The sequence below is a fragment of the Rhinolophus hipposideros genome, assembly GCF_964194185.1.
Source record: "Rhinolophus hipposideros genome assembly, chromosome: 11".
Taxonomy (NCBI): Eukaryota; Metazoa; Chordata; class Mammalia; order Chiroptera; family Rhinolophidae; genus Rhinolophus; species Rhinolophus hipposideros.
This window is the reverse complement of record NC_138057.1, coordinates 56,136,412-56,160,838: the sequence shown is the minus strand read 5'-3', so window position 1 is coordinate 56,160,838 and position 24,427 is coordinate 56,136,412. Positions and strand designations below refer to the sequence as shown.

The window sequence follows — 24,427 nt, the reverse complement described above, 5'->3', positions numbered from 1 at the left end:
AATTGGAGCAACAGGAAGGAAGAAAAAAAATATGGGTACATATGACTACTCTTTTCCTCATGAGTTTTATAAATTATATTTGAGGATTGAAACAAAATTATAAAACTATTGATAGCAAGCAAAGATATTTAAAAGTGGGGAAGGTAAAGATACCTAAATGGAAGTGGGTTTCCACATTTCACTCAAGTGGTAAGACACTGATACTAGTAGACTGTTATAAGTCACTTGTGTATATCGTAATAGTCAGAGCAATGACTACAAAAACTATACAGATGTACTCAAAAACACATAAATCAATCAAGGTGGAATCCTAAAAGATGTTTGAGTAACCCACAGGAAGGGAAGAAAAGAGAAACAGGAATGAGAACCAGAGAAAATAAATAGAAAATGAATAAAAAAATGGCAGACTTAAGTGCTGACATAATTACCTTAAATGTAAATGGTCTAAATACACCAATCAAAAGGGGCCCACAGCCCATGGGTTGGTATCAGATAACAAAAGCAATACACCTACCATTTGGCTTTCTGGTGTCTGTTCCCTGCAAATCTGGGGACAGACGCTGCTCCTTTTGGGTGGCTCTGCTTGGAGACTCTCTGCATGGAGATCCTCTGCAGGCTCTCTGCTCAGGACCTTGAGCCAAATTGCTGGTGGGAGGCTGTTTACTGGGGTCCCAGCTCTGCCTGTGGGGCTCAGCCTGGGTGCTAGGCAGATAGGGAGGGGTTTGGGGCCTGCCGGAATCTGGGCTCAGCCTTCCCTTCTGCTGTTCTGCTTCTCTTCGCTTATTTTCTTCTTCTCGCTTCCTGGAAGCAAAGCCAAGGAGGAAGAGGAAAAAATTAAAAGAGTGTTGTTACCTCTCAAGTCTTGCTGAACGAGATTTAAATTTTAAGAAGAGCTACCACATCACAGGAGGGATTTGGAAATTCACATTTTCCAGGAGCAGTCTTTCACCAAGCTTTATAGCTCATAAGATGATGGAGCTGAAAAGAATCTTAGAGGTCAGCCTTTGCCCTGTTGAGACACACATGACAGAGAATCAAGGAGCTTTTTGTGAGACTGTCGTGCAGGGTGGCCGGTGGGGTCTCTGCTCCCACTCCCCACATAAGAACGCAGGACATGGTGAGGCCAAAAAGGAACACCCACGGAGCCATAGGTAGGGGAGTTAAACCAATATATTCTCGCTGGCGGCTGGGCTGGAGACACAGGAAGCAGGATCTACATAATCTGCAACCCACCGTCCTAACAGCGGTCCGAGCTTGCCAGCCACCATCTTCTCGCTAGCCCCATTCTTCTTCTAGCGTAGCCACAGCCGTTATATTAGTGGCCAATGGCTTACGGGTTACAGCTGACGGCCAACTAGCCACAGCTGCTGGCCACCTGATTACAGTTACAGTTGATGGCCATTTACTACCCGAGCCAGCACCTTTCTATTGTGAGGCTGAGAGCCTGGAAACTGTTTTTTGGGGGCTTTGTCCCCACAGAGACATACCACAATCCTAAGGTGTGTGTCTGCAAGCCTGTTCTCCTATTTCAGAAAGCACATCAGAACACAACTAAGAAGAAAGTCATAACGATAACCTTAATTCTCTATTAAAAAGACGATTGGCAAACCTTAATGATTATATGAAAAAAATTACAAAGCACCTCACAATTGAGTATACCACACGTGTGAGCTGCAACCCTGCCAATCGAGAGCTCTAGCTCATGAGTCAAACCCACTCATTTTGCAGATGAGGTATAGAAGGTAGGATGATTTTCAGTCTCTGGAGTCTAATTCACAAAAACACCCCTGAGACCAATATCCAGAAGCTTAGTGGTTTCTTTTAAATATGTTCACTTTTAAGTATCTATGTTTTCTTCTAGGATAAAGGGGGTCAAATATATGGTAATGGAAGGAGACGGGATTTCTGGTGGTGAGCATATAATTAGAGTATACAGATACTGAATTACAATGGACAACTGAAATTTATGAGGTAAATTTTAATATTATTAAATTTATTGAGGTAACATTAAATTTAATAATATATTTAATAATAATAATAAAAACCATATACTAGTAGCGAATCATATACTAGTTCCTGGCTAAACTGGAACCTTTGGACAGCAAGAGAATAGAAAGGAGGCCAGGTCTGGAAATGAGCGGCAGTGTTAAACAGATGGCCTGAGGCAGTCCAGGTCCAAAAAGGGGCAAGTGCTTGAGGATAAAGGGGCTGGGTTAAGGACAGGATTTGTTTGACAGACACCATTAATGTATAAGAATTTCCAAGGGAAAGAAAGGAAGAAAAAAACTAGCATTTTCTGAGCCTCTCCTGTGTGGGGCACCGATGTACAGTAATGAGGACCACAGAGTTTAGCCTTCTCTTGAGGAAACTTCTATCAGAGCGGACCAGCTAGGAAAAAAAAGATCTAACATATAACGGAAGAAATGTTTTACTAGTGTGCTTGCACAGAGGAAGCAGTGATTAATTTTGTCTGGAGGAATCCAGCACATGGTCTCAGCTGTTGATTCTCAAAGATGTGCATGCAGGGTTTTGCCAGGTGGGAGTGATTGAGAATTTCAGTCCAAGGGAGGCGTGTGAGCAAAGGGAAGTCGTGTGGGAAAACTAGGCCCATTTTGCCTCTCCTGATCTTGGACCAGTGTTTGCTATTCATAGCAGGCACCCAATATGTATTTACCGCCCAGATGACTCTTACTGCTCAAGAAGAGAATCCGGTAGCCCCTGAAAGGGTCAGCAGAATGATGAGGGGTGTAGTGGCGAGAAGCCTGCACTGGGAAGAACTTTTCTGCTCCTGTTTCTGCCAATAACCACAAAATGACTTAGAGTGAGTCACTGTCATGCAGGGTGACATGAGGGGTCTCGGCTCCTGCTCCCCACATAAGAAGGAAGGATATGGTGAGGCCAAAAAGGAACACCCATGGAGCAATAGATAGGGGAGGAGTTATATCACTATATTCTCGCTGGCAGCTGGGTTGGAGATACAGGAAGCAGGCACCACACGATGCACAATCCGCAGGCTGCTTCTCTGCTAACCAACCTCACTTGCTAACTGCAATCCACACCTCTCTACAATCCGCGCTTGCCAGCCACCATCTCTGCTAGCATAGCCACAGCAGTTATATCAGTGGCCAATGGCTCACTGGTTACAGCTACAGCCAACTAGCCACAGCTGATGGCCATCCAATCACAGTTGATGACCATTTACTACCCGAACCATCACCTTTCCACGTGAGGCCAACAGCCTGGAATTGCACTCCTGGCTCTGTCCCCACAGTCACTTTCCTGTTGAAGACTCAGTTTCCCCAGGTCTAATACTTATACGCTATCTTGCAATGCTGAATTGATTTAGGAGTCTGTCTGGAAACCAGATGTCTTTATAAAATCTGGGGTATCTTTTGTAATGAGATGGAGAGATTTCTTTTCCTTTTCTTTCCTTTTTTTTTTTTTAAATTTTATTGGGGAATATTGGTGGAACAGTGTGTTTCTCTAGGACTCATCAGCTCCAAGTCGTTGTCCTTCAATTTGGTTGCAGAGGGCGCAGCCCACCATCCCAAGTGGGAATTGAACCAGCAACTTTGTTGTTGAGAGCTCGCGCTCTAATCAACTGAGCCACCGGGCTGCCCCTGGAGAGATTTCTTTTATTGAAGTAGCTGGTATCAGAGTCCCTCTCAGCAGGGGACCTTGTATAGACAAATACTTTATTATTAAGGTTGGGAACAGAATTCAGGGCTGGTAGAAGGTGAGACCTCCAGGTGGTCACTGGCTCTGAGGCTCCAGAGAAGAGGGCTGCTCTGTCCTGACACAAAGAATGTGTATGCAGCTCCTGATAGGGAAGGAGAAGATGAGAGAACAAAGGAGAGAGAAGGGAGGGGGAAGAAAGAGAAGAGGAGAGAGTGGGTACCATGCAGAGCAAAGGCCAGGGCCGAGGACCCGCCCATGGGAAGGCAACAGGAAGGATGGTGGACCTGTGCTCCTCACACTATCAAGAACTGAGTCCCCTGAGATCTTGCTAAAATCAAGGTTTACAAGCCTTGATTTACAAGCCTGGGGTGGGGCTCAAGCTTCTGCACTGCTAACAAGCACCCAGGGTCTGCAGGTGCTGCTGGTCTTCTGACCACACCTTGAGTACAAGGCTAAGAGAACATGAAAGTGCCGTGTGGTCTGTTAACTAGACCATTATGGGATAGGAAATGGGATGCTCCTCAATGACACCAACTTTTTGTAAGGTCTACTATGCTCATACGTGCTTTTTTTCACAAGCGACCTGACAAGTTGCAGAGCTAAGATACCAGACGTGGAGGCAAGAGCTAAGGCAGTGACGCAAAGCCCCCAAGAAGTCATAGAATTCAGATTTCCAAAGACTGTGGAATTTGAAACAAAACTTACTTAGATCTCAAGGGACAGGGAAGACCCAGATGATAGCTATCTGGGTCTTTGATATGAAGCCTTGTCAACTTTCCCTTCTGAAGGTCTTCCTGTGGTGAAGCCCTTGATCTGGGGTCCAGGCCCACTGAGTTCCTTCCCAGAGAAAGTGGCTAACACCTGGACAGCTCTAATATTTTTACTTGACTCTGATTTTGTTACATGATTTGTCAACGGCTGACACTTGTGCATGCTGCACTGCAACTGATGGGCTAGCTGGACAGCCTGTCATCATCAGGGCTCGAGATTCATGCAGATACTAGCAGGTGCCATTTCAATGTGATCTGTCTGAGAGAAGGCTGCTTTTCGGAAGAAGGTAGAAGCATCTGGGTGGTGAAGTGCTGCTAATTGATCTATTAGCCGTTTTTTTCTGACAGGCAGAGGGAGTGCTGCTCTTTTTATTTGCATTGATGAAGAGAACTGCTTTAGGAGAATACTGGTCCTTTAAGACAGACACATCTGTGTGGTGGTCTGGCTTGGCAGCTGCATGGATCTCACTGCCATTAAGAGGGGCTTTGAGGTGATAAACTAGACTTTGTTACATGAGCAGTCATTCCTATTTCCTTTAGGAAACCAAACAGCTTTCGTTTTCAATTCTAAAAAGTCACTGTACAATCAGCCCCTGGGCAAACCTTCTCACTGTAGACCGTTCTTGGCCTGCAGGAAAGGCAGCCACAGGACAAATCGGGCTCCAGGCTTTTAGAGAGATCAGGATATCCAGAAAGAAAGGGGGCTCTGCCTTCTGAAAACTTTTTGGAGGGCGAGGTGTGGCTTTTTCATTTTGGTAGAACCACATAAACACATTTGGGAGAAAGAATGTAATCATCAGAATAAAAAAATAGACCCTCAACTTATGAATAGAAGTATATTAATGATTTTTTTTTAAATCGACGCATTTTAAATTAAAAAAAAAATTCTTCCAGGTGGCATACAGCCCATAGTTGTGTAGTTCTCCAGCGCTATGGTTCTTGCTATAAAATAGTGATCATTGGGGAAAAGAGGGGTGGGGTTACTAGAACTGGGAATTATGCATAAGCTGCATCCTATTTTACCTAGACTGCTACCTTAAAACAAAGGCACCACCACCACCACCACCATCGTGTGCGTACACACACACGACATAGCTGCTGAGAGTAGCACATGATCCCACATCTATGTGTCTCCTTGGGAAAAAATGGTTCAGAACCACTGCTCATAGTCCAGAGGCTGAAGGAACCTCAGTTTACTGAGGGCAACACTCTTATTTGGTAGATAAGGAAACTGATGCAGAGAGATAAGTGACTTACCAAAGGCTACATGGTAAACCACACACACAGCTGACACAGAACTCAGTTGCTTTACTTCTCCCTGTAAAATTCATCTCAATGACAAAATTGTTTTTAAAAATTTCACTCAATCTTTTTCCATCATTTAACAAGTTAATTGGGTCATATGAAGAAACTGGTAATATCACATCAAAGTAACCATTAACAGCATTTCAAATTAGATTCCAGTGTGGCTTTTAGTCCTAAACTCTTAGACTCCATAAATGTCCTGAAATGTAAGTGTTTTTCCCTCCAACTAATTTATTACAGAATTCCAAAGATCTTTAATCTTCATGGTGGGCTATGCTATAAACTTGACCTATTTTTGTAAAGTTTAGGAAACAAATACCAGAAAAAGAACCAATGTTATTCTAGTTCATATGAAAATGCAGAGGGAAAAAAATATCCTGTCCATAACACAGCAAATAACATTTTAGCAGGGAATTTATTAACGTCGCAGAATCTTAATGTATGAAATAGTCCCACATTTTCCCCTCCTTTTTTTTTCTATTATCTTAAGGGAAACTGGCCAGACAACAACCTTTGAGGGGCTGCCAATTACTCTGGTTTATAGTGTCTTTTCTACAGCAATTTTTGTGGCTCCCCAGAGCCTCACAGGATAACAAGGTGAGAAAGTGAACCAGGGATCACAGCTTTGACAGCAGCTACTTCAGGTCCTTCCTGTGCAGCACAGAGTGAGGGGTGTCTACAAATGATGGGCTGAAGGAACTGGGGCTGTTTTGTCCGGGAAAGAAGAGATTTAAGGGACACAATGCTCCTTCAAATCCCTGAAGGGCTACTGTGGGGCAGAGATACACCCCGGAGCCCCCCTACCCAAACCATATCGAAGACCCAAGGATGGGGATTTCTACAAATTCGTTGTCTAGATGACAACTGCAAAACAAGGGCCAACAAGAAACTAAGTGATCAAAAGATCGCTTGATGTGAAGGGAGCCAGACTGAGGGCAGTAACTTAAATGACTTGAACATCCAGTGACTTCAGCATCTCACCACTGGATGCAATGGCACAACATGGCACAGGCCTGCCTCTGCACTTGGAAAGTTTAAGTCCCAGAAGTTGATGGGGGTTTTTCTACCCTGATATGTGGCTTCCACAGAGAATTGTATTTGCCTACTTTTGACAAAAGAAATTAATTCTATGAGACACTGCAGAAAGAGGCAGCCTCTTTCTCATTCAATGAGTGTTCAAGTTTTCACTGCCATGAATACAGGACCTAAGAGAGGTTTAAGAGATGTGATTAAATGGTTTTCACAGAAAATGGAGGTCTAGTTAGTGTGTCCTGTTGTTGTATGATTTAACCTGGCTTTGCGCTAATGCCATTCATTCATAGTCCTGGTATAGGGTTGGGACGAACTAATTTTCTTAACTTTCTTAAGGATTTAGGAAAATATTGGTATGCTCTGCTGTTTAGCTCTGAGAATAATAGGAACATTTTATTGAACTATGCTTCAGAATTGATGATGGTGGCTTGGCACCACTCTCTTAACAATCACTGGAAAAAAACAACGGCAGAATTGAATAAGCACTGGGTCAGGAGAAAAGCTAACTTAGGGGTCTGGTTATGCCCCCAGAAGTTATACTTCTGAGTAAGAGTCAGAAAAAAGAAGCCAGGGCTGTTCCATGCTGGCCTATCAGACAGGTGCTGGAATCTGGAGACAGCCTCTAGCATAAGCATGACTGGTGGGATGATTCCCCTGAACCAGACAATGAGGGGGACCCTGGCTTGGGGTGGGACTAAGGTTCATGTGCCATCTCTCTCCCTTACTAGCTGTGTGATTTCAGGCAAGTTAACCTCAGTGTGCTATTTTCCCATCTATGAAGTGAGATTAAGGAGAGTTAATCTGTCTACTTTGTTGGGTTATTGTACAGATTTAATGAATTAGTGTATAAGAACTTTGTAATCTGTAAAGTACTATATAAAGTAATAAAAATAATGTGAATTATATTACTTTTATCTAGAGGTAAAGCTGTTAAGATAAGCTGCCCTGTGACTGGATCTGGTTAGAAGTGGAAAAATCTGGGTGTGGCAGAAGAGCCATGCAGTTTAAGAGCTACAGGGCTGGGCCTACGAATATTTTTAGAAAATGCTCCTTGTTGAAACCACACAACTAACTCTCTTTTCTGTGGAAGCCATTTTAGTTACATCTCTTGAACCTCTCTTAGGTCCTATACTCAGGGCAGTGGAAACTTGAATATTCATGGAATGCAGTGTCTAATAGAATTCATTTATTCTAGGCAAATACACTCTCTGTGGAAGCCCACATAGTGGGGTCTAAGGTTCAGGTACATGCAGTGATAAACGCCTTTGCTCTTATGTTTCTTTTTAAAGTCATAAACCTGTCAAATGATCGTTTGCTCACAATAAATACAGAGGGAGTTGGAAATCCAAATGCACAAATATATAAGCGCTTGCATGCGTCCTGAGGATAAATGTGTTTGCTGCCTCAGTAAGGCAAACAAGTTAAAGTAGTAAACTTACAGAGATTCACAGTATTAGAGTGGAAGGAGACCTAAGACAGTCTCGCGTCCAACACTTCCATTTGACAGAGCGGAAAACTAAGGCCTAGAATGACGAGTGATTTATATAAGGTCTTAGACCCTGTGTAGGGAGAGTTATCAAACATTTATTATTAAATGCTTGCTATATACCAAGTACTCTAAAGCACTGGAGATATGAAGATATATATATATAACAATCCCCGCTCTTAAGGAACTGACAATCTAGTGCGGAATCAAACCCATACATTCCTGCAGATAGTGAGTTCTAGATGGGATGAGTATTAAAATAGAGGATGTGAGAGCCTAATTAACTAGGAAGAAAAAAAAAAAGAATGTCAAAATGAGAGAGGAGGGAAATGAGAGAAGATTATTTGAGGCACAGAGAGAGCATGAGCACAGCCACGCAACGTAGCTCTCACAGAATCTTTGAATCAGAAGAGATCTTAGAGACCAGCTCTTCAAATAATCTTAAAAATTCCTTATATATTATCCTGGAGAGATGATAATTCAGTTTCTGCTGGAACATTTCCAGTGAGAGGAAACTGACTGCTTCACCAGACAGCAAAGGTTTAGTTCTAACCTTTTCAGTTGGTATCACACTGTATGTAGGGGGTCTGTCAGATTCTATCTCTTCATTGTCGCTGAATAACAAGCCTACTAATATTTGGTCTTTGACTTCCTCTCAAGAGACTAAAAAAATGTCATGTGTTTTAGGACCTCTGCATTTATAGAATGTTACAGCTGGGAAGTACCTCAGATATTACTTAGTCCATTTTTTAAAAAATCTCTTTGGGACTCATGGACTTTGAGAATAGAATAAAAATCTACAGGTCCCTTCCCCCTAAATTCACATGTTCTCATGATACACAAAAAGCTGCACATAGTTTAAGGGCATTCATGGAGCCCAAGAGCCTGTCCTGGATTAAGAAATCTTTTCATCTTACTGATGGGAAACTGAGGCTCAGAGAAGGGAAACGTCTGAAGCAGAATCATGGGTCAGACCGCAGTATGAGCAGAAGAGTCAGACCTATGGGTCCACCTTGGCACCGACACTGACAAACTGAAGGTGTTTGGGGAGCAGGCTGCAATAGGATCTACTATGAGGCAAAAAGGAGACCGGGATATGAGTGGGAGTGTCATGAGCACTTTCGTTAATTATCTGAAAGTGGTTTATAAAAAAGGATTTAGACTTTTCTCTTTTGCTTCAAGGGATAGCTCAAAACTGCAAGGTAGAAAAGAACTTCTGCCAGATAGAACTGTCCATTAATGGAATGTACTGCTTGAGAGGTACAAAATTCCTTGTCATTTGACTTTTTGAGGACACAGGACAATGTCCTGTAGAAGGGACTTAAGCATCACAAGAGTATGAACGGGGTAACCCGCACTGAACTTGACTATATAATCCTAGGATACACATTCAATCTCATACACTAGCCAGAAAGAAGCTAAGGTCTCCCAGAGAGTGTGGTAAGGAAAGAAAGTGGTGTGAAAGGAAGTAAAGCAAGGTCAGGATGGCCGAGACCTCAAGTGGGAGGGTGGTAGTCGGGGAGAGAAATGAGACTTGGAGATAAAAGCGGAAGCAAAATGTTGAAAGGTCTTACATAGCATCAAGGCTGGTATTCAAGAATGGTGGCCTGTATAGAGTGGTGGGACAGTGAATGAAAGCAAAAGACATAAAAGTGCATTTCAAAAGAAGAATAAACAGAATCAGTGATGGTGGCACTAGTAGGGAAATAAGGATGTGAGAAGAGAGGTTGTGGTGAGATGTAGGTTTCACACAGTGAGTCTGAAGTCATAGTGACAATAAGACATGCAAATGAAAATGTCCAGTGATCTGAAATGCTGGCAAGTAACAAAAGGACAGTCAAGTGGAAATGCCCAGTAGGTAACTGATGAGTTGGGATTAGAGTTCCAGGAGGTCAAGATGTGAGACAGATTAAGGGGTTATCTACAGAGATGAAGTAATTTAAGTTTTAGGAGTAAATACATTTTCAATGAAAAAATATAGCAGGAGCAGAAGTCTAAGGAGTTAGCCCATGGGGCTGTCCTCAGTGTGGAGATGGGATAATTAAAAAGATGTGAGAAGGAAGAGTCAGCGAGTTAGAGGAGATCTGAGATTAGAGAGTGAAATAAAAACCTGGCAAAAAGGAAGCTTCAGGAAAGAAGAGTGATCAACATAAATACAGTCTTATTTTAGTGTGCATTCAACTGTGTGCTTTGGCGGGTAAATTATAGTAATGTTCATTTTGGCAACAACACAGGTGGTGCAATATGAGTTATAAAGTGCTTTTAAATGGATTATAAGTATTCCTTAAATAGTATTTTGTAAAAAACACGCCTTAGAAAATATGACTAAAACTTCTCTCCCAATTTCTCTATCACTAAATTAGAAATCACTTTAAGTTTAATACGTTCCTTTCACATCCTTGCTTTAAGGAAGGTGATTTTTGACACCCTGTCGTGAGAAATGGGGAGAGGTACATTGAGGTAACGGGATGTGCCTGGGCTGCCTTAGTTAACGAGGCAGCGGCGGCACAGACTGAATTTAACATTCTGATTTCTGTTCCTTAAAACAAAAACCAAACTAAAAATTAAACACTGACTCGGATGTTAAGAAATAACTTTTGAGAAATAAAGTTAAAATAAATTCAATCAGTTTCTTTAACATTTAAATATTTCTCTTGGAGAACTATGCTACAATGACTATAGGAGGTGATAGTTAAAAGTGTAAGAAACTTCTTTCCGTCCAATAATGACACCCACTAAAGGAAAGACTGTGATTGAGAAAAAGTAAAGGCGATTATAATTTTTCAGTGTTGGCAATTTCAAATATTATCACAGTAAGCACAGCTCCAATTTAAAAGGGTTTTAAAAAATGAACTTCAGAAACTAAGAATTAAGAACAAAGAACAATAGTGAAACTAATTAGGATAACAAATAAAGGTGAACTAAATGTTTCCTAAATCTAGTCGTTTCAAACCTTCTGGGCTGGGAGTTACATAAGGGCAAGTTAGGGAAAAACTATTGTAAACCATTATGTACTTTATTGAGCCTCATTATTTGAAACCCCTCCCTCTGTAGAGTACATCTTCTGATAAATGTATTCTTAGTTTCAAGCTCTACACTGAATCCAAACTCCTGACCCCAGGTAGACAGCCTTTGGGCAGCACCACAGATAAAAGAGAGGAGGAGGAGGCTGAGCTCACTAAACATGAAGACTTGGGAGAGTGCCTAGAAATCAACTGGTCTAAGTGATCATGTTTTACACAGCAAGAAACTGAGGCTGAGAGAGAGAAATTCATCACAAGTAAATATCAGAGGCTGGATTTGAACCGGGTCTTCTTTCCACTCTCCCACAACCCTCCTATTCTGCTGGAAAGGAAGTATACGGGGGAAGGATTCCAGCGTCCCCTTTCTCCAGTAAAAAAGTGGAATGTGTGTGGATTAACACAGTCCTTTGAGGGACATATGAAATCAGTCATGCTGCCATATTCAGGTGGATATGACTTCAAATTCTGAAAACAGATTCTCACATATTAAACTGAAGTTTATAGAAACATCAGTTGAAGAAAATACAATATTCTATCCCTTGTAGAGCATATTTACTTGCAACTCAGGATATTTTGTCATATGTGTTACCCACTGACAGTTGTCACTCACATGCACAGAACTTTCCAAAGAAGGCTGGGAAAAGATGCATGTAGAGGCTTTAGGTTGACACTGGATTCTCTGGCAAAGGTGAAGCAAAGAGAGCCTCAATAAAAGAAAAAACAATGCAAAATAATATTCCTAGGATGCCACCTACTTTGGTAGCTTCAGAGACACAGAAAATAACGTGTTTCTGTCAATCTCGTGCAGCAAAGGCTGACATTATGGTTAGCATTCCAGTTCATAGTGGTATTTAACTTCTTACTACCATGGTTCACCCAGCATTTTATTATTATTTTTAGTTGTTATTTATCACACTTATGCTTCCCCCTTGTGGGCAAGATATGGAAGGATTCAAGAATTGGAAGAACCCAGGATTTGGAAACAGCCCGGACACAGCCCAGGAAGTTATCCTACAGGAGACTTCCTGTCTTTCACGTCTTCATCATTACAAGTTTTCGGACCTACACTTGCTAATGCAATACTCTCCTGCTATTTAAGAAAAGGCAAACCAAAGCAAAATCTAAAATCATTCATTTATGGTAAAATAATCACAATGTATAACAGGCATGAATGACTATTTTGCACATTTTATATCATTATCTTGACAAGTGTGAGGTCCTTGAAGCAAGTATTTTGCTTTAATAGTTACTATTTTCTCCGTAGGTTCCATCCAATAGTTTTGTATTTATATTAAAAATTCAATCAACGTTTCTTGGATAAATTACATTTATTTAGTACAAATTTGTTAAGGACTAGGTGGAGTAAAGCAAGTTATTTATACAAGTTGGTTGCCTTAATCAAATCAAAACTAGACTGCGACTAGTCTAGTGAAAGTAGAGTGGACATCGGGGTTAGTTTCTTTTAGAAAGACAGGAAAGGCGAGAAGACCAGTTACCTCTTTGTAGCTCACCTTGGGAGCACGCTCACCCTCTGACTACTTGCCATGGGTGGGTGTGGCAGTGGTTTGTCCCTGGGTTAGAACATCAAGGACTAAACAAGAGGAACAGGTACAAAGTAGAGACTAGGCCTTCAGCCTTCATTTTAGCCACAGTCCTCTGAAAGACTGGTGAGCAGAAGGGTGACATGGGCACAGGGTTCAAAATTATCTCAGATTCTGTCCATATCCCCTCTCCTGGCCACTCCCACCACCCGCCCCTTCCACTCTGACTCCGAGTTGTCAGAAAACAATCCCTCCAGCTCAAACTTACTTGGCAGCAGCGTCTTTTCTCAACTGCTCATGCTTCATGAGGAGATTCTTCCGGTCCCGGAAAGCTTTCCTGACCTTGTACCCTTTGTAGACAGCTTGGATTTTGAAGGCCGCAATGTCCTGTATGGCTGCGATGGACAGGGCACCGTGCTCCAACATGAACTGGATCACTTCATGGCGTTCACCAAGCAAAGCGTAATCAAGGGGCGTGTACCTGAAGCAGGAAGAGCTTTTGTTGTTGTCTTAAGTGTTGGAATATAATTCAAAGCAGTTCAACTGGCAATATTACGCAGCAGAAGGAAACCTCATTTTAAGATGTGGAATACTGTCAGGCAAAGCTATTTTCTGTACTCCAGGGCTGTTCCTTTTTTTTGTCTGAGGGGCATAAAACAAGGGTGAACGTGGGGTCAGGTGCTTATCCATTCCTGAGTTTTGCTCACTGCTCACAAACCAGGGGCTGTGAGAACACATGCTCACTTCTCCTCTTCCCCAGATTCCAAATAATTCCTCGTTCCTATCTGAAAAAGTACTGCAAATAATGTTCTGTGAGATTCAGATGTCTGAGCCCATGATTACTGATAGTTAACGCTTATGGGATACAAAATACACCTCCAAATGTAGCGACTTAGTGTATGATAAGGATGGCCCTTTAAATCACTGCCGAAAGAATGGATTGTGAAACAGTGTTGGGGTAACTGGCTGTGGAAAAGATCCTTATATCACACTTTACTCCAAAAGGATGAACCAAAGATATATATATATGAAAGTATTAGAAGAAATCATGGATGGTTTTTTTAAAAAATTGGGGTGGAAAGTCTTTTTTTTATTTTTTATTTTTTTAAGATACGAAACAGAAAACTTAAGCATGATAAATCCAACTACATAAAAATAACAAAAATTTGCAGGGCAAAAACACCAAAGACAAAGATAAAAGATGGTTCCCCAAGTAGGAAGTACTAATGGCTCCTAAACATATGTCCAGTCTCACTCATTTAAGAGAAATACAAATTAAGACTCACATGAGAGAGCACTTTAATAACTAGATTAGCAAAGATCAGAAGTTTAAGAACATACTGTGCTGGCAAGGATGGAGGGAGACAGCTTCTCTCATATACTACATTCATCTTTAGGGAGAACAATTTGGCAATATCTGTCAGAATTACTCATGCATCTGCCCTTCAACAGAGCCATTTCACGTGTAGGCCTTTATCCCACAGATCTGCTCTCATGTGTGAAATGCTTTATGTACAAGGATATTCATAGAAGCACAGTTTGAAATAGTAAAAGAATGGAAACAACTTCAATATCCATCAACAGAAGTCTGTTTAAATAAAGCACGAGCCATCCACGCAATGAAGTCATCGGTATAATGCAGCCATTACTGCGGTATATGAATAGAGAACAATCTCCAGGATGTCTTGTTAAATGAAGAAAAAAGTAAGAAACAGAACAATATTATGGCGTGCTCCACTTGTACAGAAAAGAATGTATCCCTATATGCTTTTCTGTGTAAGATGTATCTCCAGAAGTTTCCCAAGAAACTGGTAATGGTGATACTTCTGAGAGGGAAACTGCTTGTCTGAGAGGCAAAGGTAGGAGGGACACTGACTTTTCACTAAATGCCCTTTTATGCCCTTAAATTTTGTACAGTGTGTATATAGTACCTTTTTGATAAATATATTGTTTAGAAAGGATGGATATTATTGCCATATAGTTATATGTTTAAATATCAACTGGTTACTTTCTAGATGTGTGATTTTAGGCAAATTCCTTCTTAAAAATGTATCTTCTATTTTTAGAAACATAAAATAAATTGGATAAATACACAGAAGAAAATAATAGTTATCTGTATTCTCACTCTCACAATTAACCACTGTTAATATCTTGGCAGATATGTTTTCCTTTTTTAAAGAAAAATGACTACTTGGTAAAAATGACACATTTTTAAGAATTCAAACAATACAAAAAGTTAAAAAATTGAAGTAAAAAACCAAAACAAACCCAAATTCTACGATCCAACAATGGTAGTTCTTAAACAACCTACGTGATGTTTCTAAGACCCAGCTTTCCTCCTCACAGACTTGGCATGAGGAAAAAAATGTAATAAATGTAAAGAATGCATTGTATTATACATGATACAAAGGAAGGAGTTCATAAATGCCAGCTATTATTGTTATTGTTATAGGACATACATTGCAGTATGATCTATGATACCACAGTCACTCATTATAAATATTATTTCCATAGGACCCAAACTAGTATTTATAAGTGGTTATAAATGGTTTGGTCACTTCAGTAAGAAAACTCTGAATTCAGAAGGAAGCCCCAAATACTAAAACTAAGGAACCCCCATTTTAGGACAGCTTGATTTGCCCCCACTATTCAGGGACCAGAGGCCATAAGTAGAAGTCTCTATATAAACTTTAAAATATTATTTATCAGTGGGTAGCATTTTGTAAATTAAAAAAATTTAACTACATATTCAATGAAAAAGATTATCAGAGTCACAGAACCATACAACAGTACAGCCAAATTTTAGAGGATATTCAGTGTAATAAAATAAACAGACCCCCCAAAAATAAGTACCTTGCTGAAGGTTATGTAACTAGTTACCTGCAGAATCTAGACTGCAACTAAGATCGCATGACTCCCTGTTTAATAATCCTTCCATAATACATCTATCAATTACTAAGTATAAGTCTCCCATAGAATGAAACTTCTAAAATCAACATGCAAATAACATATGTTTAGTAAGCTTGATCATTTCTTCTATAATTAAAATGTAGTATCTTTCACATAGTATACAAGCAGGATTATCAAAATCTGGTTTATGAAAGTAAGGGCCCAAACTATACCTTTACTTACACATATGACAAAAGGAAATAACAGGGAGCATAATACACCCGAAAGAATGAAGAAGTGGGAGTCAGCAGACCTGTGGGACTCTGGGCATTCTCTTTACTTCTCTGAGCTCTGTTTTCTCATTTGTAAAAGGCGGTGAAAGGAAGGTAAGAAAAACTAGATCTCTTAGGCTGCTTCTGGATGGAAAATTGCATTTCAAATAAATATTTTTAATGAAAAAAATTATATTTTTATTATGAGAAAATTCAAATGTAAACAAAAGTAGAGAGAATAATACAATAATCCTTCAAACACTCATCATCCAAATTTAACAAGTAGCAAGATTTTTGCCACATTTGCTTCATCCAAGCCTTTCCTCTTTATTTTTGCTAAAGTACTTTAAAGCAAATCCCAGAACTCCTATCATTTCATATCTCTCCATCTCAGTATTCATCTATAAATAATATGAGCGTAACCACAATGTCTTTATTGTATTAACAAAATTAATAGGAATTCCTTAGGAAGATCTAATTCCCACTCCATATTCAAATTTCCCCAATTTTCTCAAAAATGTCTGTTTTTACAATTAGTTTATTTAGGATTCTTAGTCAATTTTTGACCAAGGAGACACAATTCAAATATCTTGCAAGGTTTTAAGGTTGAAGCTTATACCTACAGTTTAAGCAACTGACCGTATTGTGTTTATTACGTCTGAATCTTTCTTCATCCCCAGTTCAATTTAGAAACATTCAAGTGCTGTGAATATTCCCATCGATGTCAGAGTGTAGCTGTCAGCTAGTTATTGACTGAAAGCCAGAAGTAGCTGGCAAAAATTATGTCTATGCTGTGCACATCAAGCGGTTAGTGTCGATGCACCAGAAGTAAAAATTAGCTCTACATTGATGGTAACCAGTCAAGAAACAATGTAGATAAAGACAAGAACAAGACACAATTGGACCTGCCATCTGGGAATGGTCTGATGGGATGAGCAGAATGCCTAAACTAGAATGTCAATAAACATAAAAGGCAGTGCCAAGTTCTGACATTTGCACAGCAAGGTGCCCTGCTGATGAAACATTAAAGGAGGCTGGAATATTGCCACTGTCTCTTCATCTGTATAGATTGGCAGTAGAAGTAGGAGGATTTTTCCTTTCGTCTTTAGATCTGTAATTAACATATGCTTACTCCAGGAGGCAGTAAGCATCTTCATTCACAGGCGTACTTAGGTCTTACATTCAAGGCTTATTAGCATATAAATGGGAATTGAATTACAAAAAAAATTTTTTTTTACTGTTTCCTAAAAAACCAGTAGTCAGTTAACATTGTTAGAGAATAAATCCTTTCTAGAAATAAATCATTACTAGCACGTAGGATTTGTAAAGTTTTCCTTTTGATTCTTTTAGGATTTCAGAGGGAGAAATCTTCAGCTTTCTCACATATCTGCTTTAATATCAAAACCTCAGCCTTGAGGATTCCACTTGGCTTTCCAGCTTCCTTACATGTCCAACCCCCTAAATCTTCAAATCTTTTTGGTTTTGCAGTTGTCATCTGACTATAATTGTTCCTAAAGTAAGACATACTAATCTGCTTTATCTAATTCTGCATATGCTCTAAGAATTCCAGAAATTTCTAAAGTAGGTATGAAGCAGGGTCATTCTCCTGAGTCTGAAAACATCCACTTGATAGTGCAGCTTATTTACTGAGCCACTAGGACATGAAAAGCACAGTGAGCAATACAGAGATGACCATGATCTTCAGGAGTTCTCTGCTAATACAAAGGACAGATTACATAAAATTATAATATAAAGTGAAACGTGCCACATGCTATAGAAATACACCGTGTACGGGAGAAGAAAGTTTGGGACACATGATTGTGGGATCAGAACACTTTCCCTAGATGAGGCTGCATTCTAACAGAGGAATGACATGATAAACAATTACATTAGAAATGTGATTTAGGAAGGCTACCTTGGAAGTAGGTGAGTTGAATGAGGAAAGATCAAAGGAGGGAAAACAGCAAGGAGACAGTGCAATAGTTCTAGAAAGAGTCACAGAGGGCTTGATTTAGACAATGGCGCTGGTGATGAAGAGGAGATGACAGTGTGAGCCAAGGAGAGAGAGATGCTGAGTCTGAAACAGAGTTTTAGAACTCAGCAGTGCCCAGGTGACTGCTGACGCCAAAGGAGACAGATTCAGGCTTTGAAGAATGTTTGTATTTAAAAAATAATAAATGGAAGAGGAGCCAAAAGAAATGGAGAAGAGCAGACAGGATTAGAACAGAATCAGGGAAATATACTGTCACAGAAACTTAGAGAAGGTTTAGTCTCAATAAAGTAAAGAAGAGGAAGCAACAGAACTAGGTGACGCAGAAAAGCCAGTGAGAGCGGACAGAAAGGCCAACGTGCAATTTTTCAATTGGGAATTTGTCAGTGACCATTTAGACACAGATTTCAATACAAATGTGAAAATGGACGACTGACTACAAAGGCATGAATGGTGAGTATGAGGAAATGGAGGCAGTGAAGACAGTCTGAGAGAAGGAAGACTTTATGGGCAGAGAAGACAAACTTCAGGAAAAAAGTTTCGGAAAATAATGGATGGAGGATATAGTTAATGGGGTATGGTTCTGAAGAAGTGGGTTAAATGAAGGGGTTGGCCCCAGAGAGGACGAGCATGTTTCCACTGAGACAGCTGGCCCACAGAGAAAGTCCCTCCTTCTCCTCAAAGTTTCCCACCTCCTGACAGGAAAAAAGCATTGGTGGTGGCTAAGAAGGTGGGGATGGTGTCATTTTAGTTAGAGCATCCATGGACAATGAAAACTAAAGCACAGACCTGGGATGGGGGATGGAAGCTCAGGGATGGAAGTCTGACCACAAAGTTAGTTGTTACCTACAAATTACTAGAATCTTCCTAGATGCAAGACCACCAAGAATCTGTTCTGCTTTGACTTCACAGTGTATCTGGTCCTTTTTCACTGGGCCTGGGTCCTTGGAGAACACCCCCAGCCTAACCCTGTGGATCTCATATTATTCAAGAAATCTGTATTTAGACTAAAGTCCCGAGCTTTCATCTTAGCTTTTTATTTTTTTTTCATGCTATATCATGGCACCTCTGTCCACTAACTGATAATATCCTCTTCATAAAGAGAAACTTCTTGAACCTATAACACATTCCACTAAATTCCTAGTTTTGGTCAATCAGGAACCCCTGACTTGTCACCAGACAGAAGAAAGTCAATTACCTCATCTGTAAAATGTAAGCTCACTCTAGGTAATCTCTAAAGTTCTAAATAGCTTTCCGATCCTATGATCCAAGTCAACATGGCATGGGCCTTTTACTCTTCTCTTCCGGTTCAGGATTTCCGTATAAATATACTTACTATTTTTGAACCAGTATTTAAACTTGAGATTTAAAAAATCTAGCAGAAAGGATGTGAGATGCACAATAGTACACACTTTTTATCAACAGCTGACTTACCTCTCTTCATTGTTTTCCATCTGATTAGGGAAGGCAGCAAAATCTAGTAGTAATTTAATGGCATCTAGGTATCCATTGTTACAGGACCAGTGCAAAGCTGTTCTTCCCTACAAGCACGAGCAGAGATCAAGTACATCTGGAATCAGTATTTTTGGACATAGTTATTTAGGCTAATTCAAAAATATATACAATTCTCTCCCCAAACTGCTTAATTGCAGAAAGGGAAAATGTTAAGTACGAAGTGGAGAAGATGGACAGTACCTTAACCAAGTAATGAAAATTAGCACATGTTAAGGGGCATCATATATCTCCAGAGGTGATATCCGGAGAAGGATTCAATATCACTTATGTAATATTCCAACCCAAAATAAAAAACTTGAATCCAGTTTTGAGGAATCATAAGCTAAACCCAAATGGAGTGGAATGCTATAAAACAAATGGCCTGCATTTTTAAAAAATTTCAGTGTCATAAAAGATAAAGAAATCATGAAGCATTGCTAGAGATAAAGAGGGATATTTCATGGTGTTAAAGCAAAAAGGAAGATATCACAATCCTGAATCTGTATGTACCTAATAACACAGTTTTGAAATATATAGGCTGAAAACTGACAAAATTAAAAGGGGAGGTGGTCAATCCATAATTACAGTGGGAGATTTTTAACCCATCTTTTATAATAGTTGATAGAATAAACAGATAAAAGAGCAGGAACGTTATAGAAGACCTGAACAATACAATGTAATAATTTGACCTAAGTTATATATATAAAACACCGCATCCAAACAATGACAAAATCAGTATTCTTTTCAAGTGTACATAGAACATTTACCATATCAACCATATGCTGGAGCATAAAGAAAGACTTAAAAGATTTTGAAAGACTATGATAATTCAGAGTATATTTTCTGACCACAGGAGAATTTACAGTACACATCAGTGTGGTAGGCAGAATAATGCACTCCCTTGCAAGGGTGTCTACATTTTAATTTCTGAAATCTGTAACTATGTTATGTTACATGGAAAGGGGGAATTATGGTTGCTAATCAGCTGACTTTGAGATGAGGAGATTATCCCAGATTATCCAAGGAGGCCCAATGTAATCACAAAAGTTTTTATAAGTGAAAGAGGGAGGGAGGAGGGTGAGTGTCAGAGTGATGTAGTGTGAAAAAGTCTCAGCTAGTCATTGCTAGCTTTGAAGATGGAGAAATGGGGCCCAAGCCAAGGAAAGAGGGCAGCATCTAAGTGCAGGGAAAGTCCAAGAAACAGATTCTGCCCTGGAGCCTCCAAAAGGAATGTAGCCCTGAGAGACCGATTTTGGTCTTCTAATATCCAGAACAGTAAGATAATAATTTGTGTTGTTCCAAGCCACTAAGTTTGTGGAAATTTGTTACAGCACTAATAGGAAATTAATGCAATCAACAACAAAATTAAAATAAGAAAATACCTAACTGTCTGGAAATTAAACAATATACTCCTAAATAATCTATGTGTCAAATAATAAGTCAATATAGAAATTAGAAAATGTTTGAGCTGAATGATAGTGAGGGTATAACTTATTCAAACTTGTCGGATACAGTTAAGCAGTGCTTAGAAGCAGCAGCACGTGTAAATACATAGATTGGAAAAGAATATTGAAAAAAATCAATGATTTAAACTTTCATCAAAAGTATCTTTAAAAAAAATAGTAAATCAAACCTGGAGAAAATAGATGGCAGGATTATAAAGGTAAGAATAAACACGAATGAAATAGAAAAATAAAAACTTAAAATATAGCAACTCAACAAAGACAGAAGTCAATCCTTTGAAAAGGTGAATAAGCAAAATGGAAAATGTTTTAAAAAAGAAAAGAGACAAAACACATTACCAGTAAATGGAATGAATAAGAGGAAATTACTATAGATCCTACAGACATAAAAAAGCTAAGAGCATATATGACCAACTTTATGCATATCCATTTGACTTTTTAAATAAAATGGATAAATTTCTCAAAAATGAAACTTACTAAAGGGGAAATGAAAATAATTAGAACATCTAAATAGTTTGGTAATTGTTAATAGCACTGAATCATTATTAACAACTTTTGCACAAAGGAAACCCCTAGATGTGATGACTTCACCAGGGAATCCTCCCAAACATTTAAGGAAGAATTAACAACAATCTCACACAAATTCATTAGGAGAATAAGAAAAGAGGTACTACTTCCTAACTCTTTTAATAAGGTGAGTGTAACGTTGTTACCAAAGCCTGACAAGTACAATGCAAGAAAGAAAAACTGTAGATCAAACTCTCTCATGAACATAGCTGCAAAAATCTTAAAATATTGGCAAATAAAATCCACTAATACATATATTTTAAAAATATATCATAAGTGGGCTTACTCTAAGAATGAAAGGGTATTTTAACATCTGAGAAAACAATGTAATCAATGTAATTCACGATATAAACAGCACAGAGGAGAAAGATAATATGATCATGTTGATAGATGCAGGAATAGTATCTGACAAAAATTAAATAGCTAATTGTGATTAAAAAAATCTTAGCAACTAGAACTATAAGGGAACCTATAGCAAACATTGTATTCAATGGTGAAATATTTCAAGCTTTCTCCTTGAGAAGCTAGGATGAGTTAAGAACGTTAACTATCACCAATTGTATTCAGCATTGTGTTGGAGGTCCTAGCTAGTTCAATAAGGTAATACAAGAAATGAAAGGCATAAAGGATTGGAAAGAAATAAACAAAAATGTTATTATTCACAGATACTATGATTGTTTATGCAGATAATCCAAAACAATACACATAAAAGCAATACATATAAAAATAGAAATGGAAAGTGGATTAATATATACAACTTGTGTAAGAAATTGGCAATTTGTAAAAAATGTAAAAGATACTGTAAATTATAAGATGCATTTCTAATAACATAGGTACAAGGACCATACTTTACATATTTTCATTATGTTACTTTTATATGTAGTAATAATCTTGATAAATATTTATTGAAATAATTAATATGGAATATATTTTCTGACATGGAAAACATGCTAGTATTTTTAAAGAGTTAAATTAAACTAGCAAAAAAGTCAATACTGGCTAAATTGAGAGGAATCAATACATTACTACATAGTTGGGAAAAGCAAGATTAACCCATATGTTTTAAAAATCAGTTCAACAATATCCTTGTATATCAAAGCCTAATTACATTCATATACCATTCATTACTTTGATTCAATAATCTCACTATGAGAAATCATTCTAAGAAAATAATCCAAAAGAAAAAAATATTAAATGCACAAAGATGACTAATGCCACATGATCTATAAAAACGAAAAAGTGTTTAGTGATAGGAAGTTACTTATTGTAAAATTTGTCAAATATATGATGAAGGAGAACTGACTCTGGGTGGTGAACATACAATGGGATTTATAGATGATGTAATACAGAATTGTACACCTGAAATCTATGTAATTTTACTAACAAATGTCACCCCAATAAATTAAAAAAATAAAATAATAATTGTAAAATTTGAATCACAGGCATAGTTTGGACACAGACTCCCTCCAACTGCCCTGCCACTGTTGTTACCTTAGGGTAATTATTTAACCTCCATGAGCTTCAATTTCCTCATCTGTAAAATGAGGGTAATAATAGTAAATACTTTAGAAATAGAGTTACGATGAGGACTGAGTTACTAAACATAAAGCTCTTAGAACTTTAGAATATTTAGCAACCATGATTACGAAAAAGATTATACACCAAGTGAGAAAATATTTGTGATAATTTTAAGTGAACAAAACAAAATGTGGTTTGTAAAATCATACAAATATATGTATATATATACATATATATATATACACTCACATACATATATATACAAATGCATATACCATGTATGTATATTTTGTAAAAGTTATAAAATTATTCCCATCCTATATTATGACTTTGTTAAATTACACAGACAGACAAGAACTTGAAATGAACATAGATAAATAAAAATCATTTTTAATTAACAGATAGATTTGTGAGTGATCTCTTCACTTGGCAAATTGTCACTTTACTCAGTTTTAGTAACAAAGTAAAACTACTCTAAACACTTAGAAATAATAGAAAAAGACACAGAATTCCTACCTCTTTGTCTTGAATGTTAGGGTCTGCATTATTTTCCATGAGCACTGCCATGCAATTGATGTATCCCCCATATGCAGCACACTGCAAAGGGGTTCTTCCTGCGTAATCTTGCACATTTGGATTGATCTTATTTTCTATCAATATCTGGCAAACATCAGCGTTTCCTCCCAGTGCTGCCCAATGTAGAAGAGAATGTCCATCTTGGTCCACTAGATCTACCCTTGCTCCACCTGAAAAAAAGCAAAAAAATAATAATAATGTCTAATATAGAGGGCATTTATCAAAAAAAATAAAAGCTTAAAAAATATAACAACAGCTTTCGTCTCAGTGAAATGTTTCCACGTATATTATCTACTTCAGATTTTTACAATAAGCCTGCTAGTTGATCAGGGTAGGCATTATTTCCCTTGTACATAAAAGGAAACTGAGGATTAGACAGATGAAGTACCTGTTCCAAAAATCACACAACTACCAACAGGTGGAGCTAGGACCTCGAGTTTCCTGTTGCCAGGTGTGGCGTTCTTGCCTCCATCCTTCTACCCAGGAGGCTCTCTGTTCCGTAAGCCTGTATATTTCAAATGATGAATGCAAGAATTCTTACCTTTTGAGAGTGACTTATGAGGAGCACTCTTAGTAACTAACCTTTAATAAGTGTCTGAATCACATCTTTGTGTCCCATCTCACAGGCTCGGAAAAGTGGAGTATGTTTCATGACATCAGTAGCATCTACTTGAGCATTATTTTCCAACAATAACTTCACGGTGCTGACATGGCCAGAAAGGGCAGCAGCATGTAAAGCTAAAAAGGGAGCAAAAGAAAGTGATGAACGCTGTCATAGCAACTTTACCTCTTTATTATTCGAACTATGTCTCCCTCGTTTGAT

General features: G+C 38.7%; 1 protein-coding gene across 4 annotated transcripts in view; it reads right to left on the bottom strand.

Moving 5' to 3' along the window:
• The window catches only part of INVS (inversin), a 119,975-nt gene that overhangs the window by 20,784 nt on the left and 74,764 nt on the right, over positions 1-24,427 (bottom strand). For all 4 annotated transcript variants that reach the window (XM_081067096.1, XM_081067095.1, XM_081067098.1 and 1 more), the window contains exons 9-13: positions 24,187-24,342; positions 23,545-23,774; positions 19,421-19,527; positions 13,104-13,316; positions 515-801 (exon numbers count right to left, since the gene is read on the bottom strand). In XM_081067096.1, the coding sequence (XP_080923222.1) occupies positions 515-801; positions 13,104-13,316; positions 19,421-19,527; positions 23,545-23,774; positions 24,187-24,342 (993 nt within the window). The remainder of the gene's footprint in view (positions 1-514; positions 802-13,103; positions 13,317-19,420; positions 19,528-23,544; positions 23,775-24,186; positions 24,343-24,427) is intronic.